Below are 13,108 nucleotides of genomic sequence, written 5' to 3' on the forward strand. Positions count from 1 at the left end.
ATTTTTCCATTTGCTTCATAACAAAAACCGAATATGACCGGGTCCTGTCATATTATTTTTGGTCATTATTCATCCTTAGTTAGACAAAACAGAAATCCAAACCTGAGGGATAAAGGGTTCTAAAGCAAGGTTTTAGTGCTCCTTGTATCACAACTCTCCTCCACTGCTATTTTGCAGAGAACAAAAGGTCATTTGAAGAGAGACCACTATTCGCGTGCCAGCAGCTCACCTTTCCTGGAAATGCTTTGAGGGAATCAAGCCCGCCCTGGGATTGGCATCATCCGCGTGCTTTGCCTGCCACCACGTTGCATCATCTTGGCTCATAATCTGAAGAATATCTCCCTTTTTGAAAGAAAGCCCAGCTTCCTTACATGGAATTGCTTTATCCTCATTAGGGTCATAGTCAAAGAGGGCTTTGATAAACATCTGGAAGAGAGTTTCATTTAAAAGGAATAAATAGTAAATAAATAAATAAATAAATGGGAAAGGGCCAAGATTCTTCTTTGATTTAAGGATACTTTTTTTTTTTAAAGAAAAAAGAATAATTTTTATTTTATTTTTTAAAAAAGATTTTATTTATTTATTTTTGAGAGAGAGAGCATGAGAGCATCAAGGGGGAGAGGGGAAGGCAGAGGGAGAAGCAGGCTCCCTGCTGAGCAGAGAGCCCGTTGCGGGACACGATCCCACGACTCTGGGATCAACACCCGAGCCGAAGACAGATGCTTAACTGACTGAGCCACCCAGGTGTCCCCACAAAAAAGAATGATTTTTTTTCTCAAAAAGAGAATATGAAAATGAATTCACTGTGACAAAGAGGATGGGGAAACATTAGCACCCCCCACCGCCAAAAAAACAAAAACAAAAAAGGATTTTTAAGGAATGATTACCTTGCCTTCTTTAGATGGAGTCTCCTCTTTGATGCTGGGTATAATCTTAAAGGTAATTGCTCCCTGAGATTGAGCCTGGTAACAGAGGAAAGACTTATCAGAGAACTTCTAGAGCCCAGGAGAAGGAAGGCAAAATAGGTAGAAAAGGGAATGATGCTGAAAATTTATAAGCTTGAGGTTTCTACTCTTAGATAAACCAAACTGAGAAAACTATTTTTGTAGAAATTCCTGCAATATGAGAAAGCACTTGAGCTCAAGTAAGTTAAAAAACACGAAAACACTAAATGCACTTGACCTCCAGTGCACTTTCAAAATGTATCCCCATCCACACTGAGCTACTTTAAAACAGAAACACGGCATCTGCAGACTGCCTGACACAGACAATATTAAGGATGATGTGCAAAGTTCAGATGATACATTTTAGTATTGGCATCCATGTTTTTAGGAACAAAATACCTGTACTGTCAGCAATGCAGTTGTATGATTCACTATATAATACACACACACACACACACACACACACACTAGCTGCAATGCTCAGCAGAAAAAAATAATGAGCATTCACTGCTATTATACTCTGGTTAGTGAGTAAAATACCAAATGTAATAGGTTAATTAAAAGAGAAAAAAATTAATTTAATTAAAGCAAGCAGCAACAATACAGGCCATTCTTTTCCGACCGTCTCAGACCAGAGCAGATGTCCCTTTCATACCCTCTCATGTCTTTCTCGGTTTCTTTTTAGCATTTCTCCTAACCGTACGAAGTAATCATTTATATGATTATTTCTTAGTATCTGTTATCCCGGCTAAATTCTAAGCTCCACGAAAGCACTAAGTATCTGGCACATATTGGAGAGGAAGGAAGGAAAAAAGAAAAGAGGAAGATGAGATCAGGCAGAGGAGAGGAAGGAAAAAGGAAGGAGAGGGAGGGGAAGAGAGAGAGAGAGAGAAGGGAGACTGGGTAGCTATCTCTGAGGTGCACTATCATAAACTAGGGCTCTGTTCTGGAGGCAGCTGAGAGGAGGCCCTGATTTGTATTGTTTGTCAACGTCCATGGGCCACAGCCAACTTCCATTTACCAGTGGAAGTACCTGAAAGCCCAGCTGGGAAAAGCTGCATAGAAATCAGCTCTTGCAAATGTAAGGAAGCAGTACCAGGACAGAAAGACTCCAATAAAAAGGGGCTTTAACAGTGTAAGTATCAGAATTTTAGAGGAGGATTGATTTCAAACAGGTAATATCACTGTTATTACTTATCATAAAACAACTGACAAATCTTATTAAGAATTCATAGAATACTGAACTGCAATGGGGAAAGAAAGCAAGTCTTCTCTATAATCTCTTCCCATTCTACAATGTCCATTCTACAATGTGTGCGTGTGTGTGTATGTATTAATGTGTTCAAAGCCCTTAAAACAGTATCATTAAGTGCTCAACCACTGTAAGAATTACTAGGATTACAAGTCATATAGGTCTACCAGCCATTGTGATTGCCATCATGTGGATGAATGATTAGTCAATCAGTGCAACCCTCTTGCTATTTCTAAGTATTTTTTACAATCTTGCTCATATAATACGCTTGCCAAATTATTTCCCATGGGTTAATTCCCAACAACTGAACTTCTTGATTAAAGGGTATGCAAATTTAAAATTCTAATGGTAGACAGCCATCTCATAAGGATCTACTAAATTCATCCCACCACTGGAAACATATGAGTAGGGCTACATGCAGACTCTAGCCATTATCAGGCTTTCAAATCCCTCTAATCCAGTATTTTTCAGACATCATGTTTTCTTTTGTAAATCTTTCTATAAATATTTTTTCTCTGATTTTTGTGAACTTTTTACACATTAAAATACCTCCTATCATATATATGGACAATATTTTTCCTAAGTGTCATGTGTCTTTCAGGTAACATATGGCATCTTTTTCCATACAGAAAGTTTTCAATTCCTGCCATCACCTCAGTTATCTTTCTATTTGAATTTCACATCAAGTTTAAAAGTCTTCCTTTACTTTTTGACTTTTTTAAATATTTAATTCATTGGGATTTGTTTTGGGTATAGTGTAAAACAGGGACTGACTTTCTTTTTTATAACTGAATCATCAATGTATCCAGTACCATTTATGAAATGACTTCCCGGTTTTCCCATGGATTTAAAATGCCATCTTAATCACATACTAAATATTCATATATACGGCGGTCTGCTTGAAGATACTAAACTCTTTTTCTGTATGTTTGCGTTTTCATACATTAAAAGCGAAAAGTCTCCCTCATTTTATCCTTACAAATGAACTGGAGAATTAATACTGTCAAGGCCTAAAATAATTTTGTTCTGTTTTAGATTTCACAAGGCATCTAAATCAGTTTCACTGTTTTAGATACCTAGAAAGCATAGCCAAGAGTTTGCCCATGTCCATGGGAGAAGGGAAAAGAAAAATTCATCACGAATAACAGAGTAGATGGCATCTCTTAAGTGCCCATTTGAGACAGGCCCTGAAATAAACTCTTTATATACATTAGTCATTTAATCCTCAAAACACTGCCATGAGGTATTTACCTCTTCTTGCTCTCATTTTGTAAATGAAAACACTGGCACAATGCAAAGAGTAAGGTAATTTCCAAGGACATACAGGGATTAAGTAATAAAGCTGGGATTACAGCTCTGGACAGCTAAATCCAAATTCTGCATTTGTAACCAAGTCTGAAACATACTAATTCAATTTCATTTTTATTGCAAGTTTAAAATTTATTTTCAGCTTACCAAAATCTGAATTATTTCCTCAGGCCTTTTATCCTCGACTGGAATCCCATTCACTTCCCTAAGTTCATCACCAACATGTATAAGACCTGAGAAGTAGCAAATTGGGTAAATTAGCAGAGTTACCTACGAAAGAACCACAATTCTCAACTGTGTCCATACTCCGAGCATTGTTTGGTGCCCTGAATACATGAGGACACCTTTAGGCTTCTCTGGTTTCAGATTCTGTGCCTCTAAACAGCAATGAATCAAAGACTACCATGTTATAACACTGCCAAAGAAATGACACCAGCAGCCCGGCCTTTGTCTAGAAACGTGTATTATTTTCACCTAACAAAAGAATTTTTATCTTGTTTTAAAGGCTGCACACATGCAGTCGTCCTTTTCGAATCAGGAACACTTGAAACAGACCCTAATATCACTCTGGAAGCCCATGTAAACTGAGATTGTAAAGTCAAGTGAGATGTATCATGTATTTCAACAGGTTTCCACAGTTCAACACAGAGCAAAGTATCTTACTATTTTGAGGTATTACATCAAAAGATCGTTATCCTCTTAATTACATGTTGGAAATGTTGCCTATGAAATGCAACACGACTTGTCCATGTGGCTGGTGTTGAAACCCTTACCACTTCTCTCTCTCTCTCTTTTTTTTTAAATCCTTACCACTTCTATCCGCAGCACCTCCTCTCATGATTCTAGCCACAACGATGGCTCCAGTCTGCTCGTCTTTCTTAATGGTAGCTCCCTTTGAAGGAAAACAAAAAAAAAGTACCCGTGGGTAAAGGTGTGCACTGGGTAGTAGGAAAGGGAGCAGAAATAAGGACATTTATCCGGAAAAAGTGAAAACAATTACACAAAAATTAAAGGTACGAGGCAGGAGGAACAGACACCATGTCCCTCATCGTACAAACACTCCTGACTTGGGAAAAATTTTCTATCAGACACAACCTCTCCAGTTTTCAGCACCATTTAAGGATTTTTCAAGTCTTTAACCTCTTCAACACGATGAAAAATACAAATATCTTTTTTCCATTATAATGCCTTGTATTTGAATATGATTTGTTTTTGCCCCTTGACAGCATCTGCTCATCTCACTTTGTCTTTCTAATACCCCATGAAGAAGGTGGGCTCCACTGAGATTAAGTGAATACAAAAATCTCATATAAATTAGAAAACTGAAACCGAGGTCATCTGGCTTTTAGTTTCACAATCCTTTATTACACTACTATGTTAAAGGAACTCAGACATAATGACAAAAAAAGAGAAAAATTAAACTCCGAAATTAGTCATATTCCTTACCCACTGCTAAGATAAACTAATGGGGAAAAAGATCTGTTATTCCAAGGTCTTCACGTACTAGGACTGCACTTAGTACAAAGAGAACCAACATTCTGGCATAAGATTAGGAAACAATTTCAAAAAGGATCCAGAAATTCTTCACTTATGGATGTTCAGAAGCAAATTAACTGAATGTTGCTTTATAAGAACATCAGGCACAAATGGTTACTTTGAACACCTTTTTATGACTTTCCTTCTAAGAAACTGGCATCGGTGTAGGAATGCATTCTACAATGGCAACACACAGCTAAAAAGATGCACGTTAGATGGTGGCAGAATTCACCGGAAGAAGAAAGCCGCATTTTTCTCACATGTCAATACACACGTTATCATTAAAAAAGGTATGTAAACAAAATTAGGAATACATTTATAATAAATATATTTTCTATGACAGCTATCAGATACCTAATAATGGTTAAAAAAATCAAATAATTAAGTGATCAGATTATTTTGTGACACTTTTCTTCACCAATCATGTGGTCATGTCCAAAGATTTAAATGAGCATCTCTTCACAATTATAAACACCAGACCCATAAAGACCCATCATTAACTTACTGTTAATGGTAAGTTCTGCTTTTCTTTAAAGTTTACTTATAGCCAAGATCACCAGAAATGTAATATTTCTAATAAAACTAGTGTGATTACACAAACTTTCATTTGCCTTAACAATATCTCAAATCCTCCTATCAAGAGTATGCCTAATGGCAGAAGGGTCTGGTAACCTAATTTAAGATTAATTACCCATTTTTTCAGAGGGCTCTTTTTCCCCCCATACTTCTCTTTTTTTAATTGAGGTAAAATTGGTATGTAACATTATTATGACTTTCAGGTATACGCCATTACAATTTGACATATATATATGGACTACAGAGATCACGAATAGAAGTCCAGTTACCACCCATCACTATTTACTTGACCCCATTCACCCATTTTGTCCCCCAACCAACCTTCTGGTAGCTACCAATCAGTTGTCTGTATCTACGAGTTTATTTGTTCATTTGCTTTTTTCTAGATTTCACATATGAATAGAATTATATGGTATTTGTCATCCTCTAACTTCTTTCACTTAGGATAGCACCTTCAAGATCTCTCCATATTGTTACAAATGGCAAGATTTCATTCCTTTTTAATGGTGGGGTAATACTCTGCTGTATATACGTACACACCATATCTTCTTCACCTGTTTGTCTACTACTGGACATTTAGGTTCTTTCCAGGTCTTGGTTATTATATATAATGGTACAATGAATATAGGGGAGCATGTATCTTTTTTCTTTTTCTTTTTTTTTTTTTTTAGATTTTATTTCTTTATTGGGGGGGGGGGGGGGAGAGAGAGAGAGAGAGAGAGAGAGATCATGAGCAGGGGGGAGGGGTAGAGGGAAAAGCTGACCCCCTGCTGAGCAGGGAGCCCAATGAGGGACTCAATCCCAGGACCATGGGATCATATCCTGAGCTGAAGGCAGACACCTAACCAAATGAGCCACCCAGGCACCCAGGGCATACACCTTTTCAAGTCAGTATTTTTATATTCTTCAGATAAACAGCCAGAAGTGGAACAGATGGATCATATGTTAGTTCAATCTTAATTTTTTAACAATATGGAGAAGTCTCCCTACTGTTCTCCATAGTGGCTGCACTAATTTACATTCCCATGAACGGTATACAAGGGTTCCCTTTTCTCCACATCCTCACCAACACTTGTTATATCTTGTCTTTTTGATAATGCCCATTCTAACTAATGTGAGGTGACACATCAAATGCAGTTTTGATTTGCACTTCCCTAGTAATTACTGATATTAAGCATCTTTTCATGTGCCTATTGGCCATCTGGATGTCTTTTTGGAAAAGTGTCCATGCAGATCCTCTGCCCATTTTTTAATTGAGTTGTTTGGGTTTTGTTTTGTTATTTTATTTTTTGAGTTGTATAAGTTATTCATACATTTTGGACATTATCGCTTATCGGATATATAATTTGCAAAAATCTTCTATTCAGTAGATTATCTTTTCGTTTCAATGATTTGCTGCAGAAGTTTGATGTTGTCCAATTTGTTTATTTTTGTTTCCCTTGCTTTTGGAGCCAGATCTACAAAAATATTGCCAAGACACATGTTGAGGAGCTTACCACCTATGTTTTCTTCTAGGAATTTTACAGTTTCAGGTCTTTCATTCAGGTCTTTAATATAATACTATGAGTTCACTTTTGAGTATAGTGCAAAACAGTGGTCAAGTTTCATTCTTCCACATGTGGCTGTCCAGTTTTTCCCAACACCATTTATTGAAAAGACTTTTCTTCCTCCATTGTATGTCATTGGCTCTTTTGTTGCAAATTAATTGTCCATACTATGTGTGGGTTTAATTTTGGGCTCTCAGTTCAGTTCCATTGGTCAGTGTGTCTGTTTTCATGCCCATACCAAATTGTTTTGATTACTGTAGTTGTATGATTTCAAATCAAGGAGCATGAGGCCTCAAACTTTGTTCTTCTTTCTCAAGATAACTGTGGCCATTTGGGATCTTCTGTGGTTCTATACAAATTTTAGAATTGTTCTAGTTCCATGAAAAATGTCCATGGAATTTTGAGAGGGGACTGCACTGAATCTGTAGATTGCTTTAGGTAGTATGGACATTTTAACAACATTAATTCTTCCAATCCATGACCATGAACTATCTTTCCATTTATTTGTGTCTTCTTTTTCATCAATTTCATGGTTTTCCACTTTCACTTCCTTGGTTAAATTTATTCCTGAGTATTTTATTCGTTTTGGAGATTGTTTTCTTAATTGCTCTTTCTGATAATTCATTGTTTATGTATAGAAATGCCATCTTTCTGTTATGATAATTTTGTATCCCTGTACTTCACTAAACCCATTTATTAGTTCTAACAGTTTTGGTGCAGTCTTTGGATTTTCTACATATAATATTACGTCAACTGCAAATAGTTATAGTTTTAGTTCTTCCTCCCTTGGATGGTTTCCACTTCTTTTTCTTGCTTAATTGCTATGCCTAAGACTTCCAGTACTGTGTTACATAAAAGTGGCAATAGGGTGTAATCCTCTTCTTGTTTCTGATTTTAGAGGAAAAACTGCCAGCTTTTTACCATTGAGTATGATGTTAGCTGTGGGTCTGTCATATATGGCCTTTATTATCTCTCCTCACTTCGTTGAGTTTGGATTATATAAATGGATGTTGAATTTTCTCAAATGATTTTTCTGCATCTACTATAAGATCATATGATTTTTGTCCTTTATTTTGTCAATGTGGTATGTCATGTTGATTGATCTATGGATATTGAACCATTCTTGATTCCCTAGACTAAATCCCACCTGATCGTGGTTTATGATCGATTTAATGTATTACTGAACTCACTTTGCTAATATTTTGGTAAGAATTTTTTCATCAGTGTCATTAATGATATTGGCCTGTAACTTTGTGTATATGTGGTATTCTTGTCTAGTTTTGGTATCAGAGTAAAGCTTTAAAACTCATCAAGTGCTCCCTCCCCTTCAATTTTTTCTAAGAGTTTTAAAAGGATGTATATTAAATCTTTGAATGTTTGATAATCTGTGAAACCATCTGGTCCTAGACTTTTATTTGGGAAATTCCGATTATTAATACAATATCCTTGCTAGTAATTGGTCTATACAGATTTTCTATTTCTTTATCACTTGGTCTTAGAAAATTTTATGTTTCTAGGAATTTATATATTTCTTCTATGCTGTCCAGTTTGTTGGCATATAATTGTTCATAGTTTCATGATTCTTTGTATTTCTGTGGTGTCAATTGGAACTCCTCTTTCATTTCTGATTTTATTTGAATCCTCTCTCTTGATGAGTCTGGCCAAAGATTTTTCAATTTGCTTTATCTTTTCAAAGAACCAGCTCTTAGTTTCATTGACCTTTTCTATCATTTTGTCTCTTTCCTTTATTCCTGCTCTGATCTTTAGTATTTCTTTCCTTCTAACAACTATGGGCTTCCTTTTTGTGTAAAATTAGATTATTTAAGATTTACTTGAGGTAGGCCTGTACTGCTATGAATTTCCCATTTAGAATCACTTTCACGGATATAAAAAATTTGGATTTGTGGTGTTCCTATTTTCATTTCTATCCCTAGGTACTTTTTCATTTCTTGTTTGATTTCTTCAATGATCCACTGATTGTTGAACAGCATGTTGTCTGATCTCTATATTGGGAATTTTCCCAATTTTCTTCTTACAATTGATTTCTAGTTTTATACCATTGTGGGTAAAGATGTTTGATATTTCATCTTCTTGAATTTGAGACCAGTTTTGTGGCCTAACATGATCTACCCTGGAGAATGTTCCACATGCAGTTCAGAAGAATGTGTATTCTGTTCTTTTTCGATGGGATGTTCTGTACGTATCTATTAAGTCCATCTGGTCTAATGTATTGTTCAAAGCCACGGTTTTCTCCTGGACTTTATGTTTGGAGGATGTATCCACACTTACTGATGTAAGTGTGATGTTAAAAGTTCTCTACTATTATTGTATTACTGTCCATTTCTCCCTTTATGTCTGTAATATTTACTTTATATATCTTGGTTTCTCTATATTTCATGCATATATATTTATAAATGTTATGTCTTCTTGTTGGACTGAACTTTTTCACTACATAACACCCTTTTTTATTAACTATAGTTTTTGTTTTAAAGTCTATTTTGTCTGTTCTAAGTATAGCTATGCCAGCTTTTTGTTTCCATTTGCATGGAGTATCTTTCTCCATTCTTTCAGTTTATGTATGTCCTTACTTCTGAAGTGAGCCTCTTAAAGAGAGCATATGGATTTTTTTTTTTTTTTAAATCCACTCAACCACTCTCTGTCTTTGACTGGAATATTAAGTTCATTTAAAGTAATTACTGATAGGTACATACATACTCAATGCCATTTTGTTAATTGTCTTCTGGCTGTTTTCATGGTTCCCATCTGTTCTTCTTTTCTCTCTCTTCCCTTGTGGTTCAATGGTTTCCTTTTATATTGTTTAAATTCCTTTCTCATTTTCTTTTGTGTATTCAGTATAAATTTTGCTTTGTGGTTATTGTGAAGTCCACCTATAACTTCCCGTTTATATAGTGGTCTGTTTTGAGTAGACAGCAACTTAACTTGAACATATTCTAAAAATTTACATTTTTTTCTTCCTGCCTCCCTTGTTTTATATTTCTTATGTCACACTTTATATCTCTTTATTTTGCGCCTCCCCTTAACTAATTACTGTAGTTTTAGTCAATTTTATTATTTTTGTAAGTAAACTTGCCTTATTAGCAATTGATCCAATATCTTTACCATATATTGACCTTTTCCAGTGACATTTTTACTTTCATACACTTTCTTATTATTAGTGCCATTTCTTTTTCAATTTAGGGGAGTCCCTTTAACATTTCTGATAGAGCCAGTTTAATGATGATGAACCGTTTCTGTTTTTGCTTATCTGAAAAAATTTTAATCTCTCCTTCAAATCTGAGTACTAAACTTACCAGTAGAGACGTGTAGGTTAGAAGTTTTCTCCTTTAGCGCTTTGAATATGTCATGCCTGCAAGGTTTCTGCTGAAAAATCTGCTGATAGTCTTACTTGACACAGTAAGTTGTCTGCAGCTTTTTGAGATTCTCTCTTTTACTTTTTTAATTATAATGTGTCCTGGTATGGATCTCTTCGGGTTCTTCTTATTTGGAACTCTCTGGACTTCATGGAACTCTAGATCTATTTTCTTATCCAGATTAGAAAAGTTTTCAGCCATTATTTTTTAAAATAAGCTTTCTGGCGCTGTCTATCTTGTATTTGGAACCCTATAATGTGACTGTTATTCCACCTGACATTGATTCAAAGGTTCCTTAAATTATCTTCACTTTTTTTCATTCATTTTTTTTTTCTTTTTTGCTGCTCTGTCTCAGTGGCTTCTATTGTTTTTTCTTCCAGCTTGCTGATCTGATCTTCGGCTTCATCCAGTCTGTTGAATTGCTCTAGTGTATTTTTCAGTTCAATTACTGTATTGTTCAGCGCTGTACCTTCTGTTGGAAATTTTGTTATATTTTCTCTTTGTTGAGGATCTGTGTTTATCCAATTTTCTTCTGACTTCAGTGAGCATCTTTACGACCATTCCACTTTGAATTATCAGATATGTTACTTCTTTCCATTTCATCAATGTCATTTTCTAATGTTATGTCACGTTTTGTTTGGAACATTTTATGTCTCATTTTTGCCTGATTCTCTGTGTTTGTTTCTATGTACTAGGTAAATCAATCACTTCTCCTAGTATTGCAGGAATGACCTTTCAAAGGAGATGTCATATGGCCTAGAAACTCAATTCCCTCTGACCAGAGCTAGGGGCTCAAGAAGCATCCCCTGTATGGGATGCATGAATCTTATGTCACACAACAGACATAACCTTGCCACATGTGATGCAGCGGTGTGTTGGACTAGCACCCAGCCTGGCTGTAATGCATGGCTGCTCTGAGTGGCATGAGGCTACACTGCGGCAAAGGGGTGGGCAGGGCTGTTGGCTGGCCCAGCTGGGATCCACAGTTGCAGTGTGGGGTTGGCAGGATTCTCAGCTGGCCACATCCTGCATCTCTAGCAGATTAGAGGTCTAGTTCCCAAATGACTCCCACCCTCACCAACTTTAACAAGGTAGATAAGATCACAAATACGGCACCTTCAAGTGTCTCCATTCCTGGGAAAAGTTCCAAAAGTTTTCTGCCTCTCTGACAAGCACTTTAAGATTAGTAAGTGGGTCTCCTTCACATATGGTCTAGGTGCTTTTCAAATTAGTTTTCGCACTGAGTCCCTGGGTGAATGAGTCTACACATGAACCCTTAAGAGCCAGTTCTCCATTCCCTATAGTTCCATGGTTTTCTTGAACATAATCTCTGTTGGTTTTCAAAGTCTGGCATTTAGGGGCCTCATCTCTCTCATGCATGATCTAAGGGCTTGGGGTGCCTGATGTGGAATACAAACCCCTCACTCAGAGAAAACTTCTGTGTTTTTGAGATTCTCCTTCACAGTGGATCACTGAACATACAGTGGATTGTTTCTGGCAAGATGGTCCTCTCCTATCCATCTCAATGCTGTCCTTTTTTGCCCTTTATTTTAGAGGTTCTGTTCATCCAGTTTTCTGGTCTTTTTCAAATTATTCTATATGCAGTTGTGCATTTGTTGTATATATGGGAGGGAGGGACGGAGTTCAGTATCTTCCTACACGCCATCTTGAACCCAAGTCCCTATTTATCATATTTTATAGATGAGAAAGTAATCACAAATGGCTCTAATTTGTCTAAGATCAGAAAATTAGTGTGCAGTAAAGTCAGGACTTATCTAAGGCAAACTCATCAGAATTGCTTATTTTTAATCTTAACTATTATTCAATACTGCTTACCCTATAGCTTTCTATAACCTTGTACTCATAAATTTATAAGTTCATTGCCCTTGCAGTAGTTTATCTATGATGGAGATCAACAATTCCTTCCTTTTTTGTATGTGCATGCCATATTCCCATATCAAGTCGCAAAAATGGTTTTAAGTCATTTAAGGCTATGAGAAGAATTGAAGCTGCCTGCTAGGCCTCTTGAAATACTGGCTCTTTGGGAAGTCAGATACCATAAGAAATCATGACTCCTGCCATGCTGTGAGTCAGCCCACACTAGCCAAATGGAGGTGCCACCTAGAAGGAGATATCAGCCCCCAACTTCTCAGCCATCCCAACCCAGGCATTAGTCCTAGGAATGAAGTTCACAGACAACTCCAGTCTCAACCACCACCTAACTGTACATGTGAGGGACTCTAAATAAGAACCACCCACTGAGCCTATCAACCTTTAAAACTACGAAATATAATAATATATTATTGTCTCAGCCACAAAATTTGGCGTGGTTTATAACACAGAATTAGGTAACTGGCATAAATATCTTTCTTCACTAGGAATTACACTATTTTTCAATGTAGGACCATTCAGTTTGTTGAGCTTACTGTTAGTCCTTTTTTTTTTTTAAGATTTTATTTATTTACTTGAGAGAGAAAGAGAGCACACAAGCAGAGGGAGGGTCAGAGGAAGAGGGAGAAGTAGACTCCCTGCTGAGCAGGGAACCCGATGTAGGGCTCAATCCCAGGACCCTGG

General features: G+C 36.5%; 1 protein-coding gene across 4 annotated transcripts in view; it reads right to left on the minus strand.

Moving 5' to 3' along the window:
* Positions 1 to 13,108, minus strand: part of MPP7 (membrane palmitoylated protein 7) — a 289,738-nt gene that overhangs the window by 86,055 nt on the left and 190,575 nt on the right. For all 4 annotated transcript variants that reach the window (XM_032847122.1, XM_032847123.1, XM_032847121.1 and 1 more), the window contains exons 7-10: positions 4,315 to 4,396; positions 3,652 to 3,737; positions 888 to 962; positions 230 to 426 (exon numbers count right to left, since the gene is read on the minus strand). In XM_032847122.1, the coding sequence (XP_032703013.1) occupies positions 230 to 426; positions 888 to 962; positions 3,652 to 3,737; positions 4,315 to 4,396 (440 nt within the window). The remainder of the gene's footprint in view (positions 1 to 229; positions 427 to 887; positions 963 to 3,651; positions 3,738 to 4,314; positions 4,397 to 13,108) is intronic.

This window comes from Lontra canadensis, unplaced genomic scaffold (genome assembly GCF_010015895.1).
Source record: "Lontra canadensis isolate GAN:19392208 unplaced genomic scaffold, GSC_riverotter_1.0 scaffold185, whole genome shotgun sequence".
NCBI classification, from domain to species: domain Eukaryota; kingdom Metazoa; phylum Chordata; class Mammalia; order Carnivora; family Mustelidae; genus Lontra; species Lontra canadensis.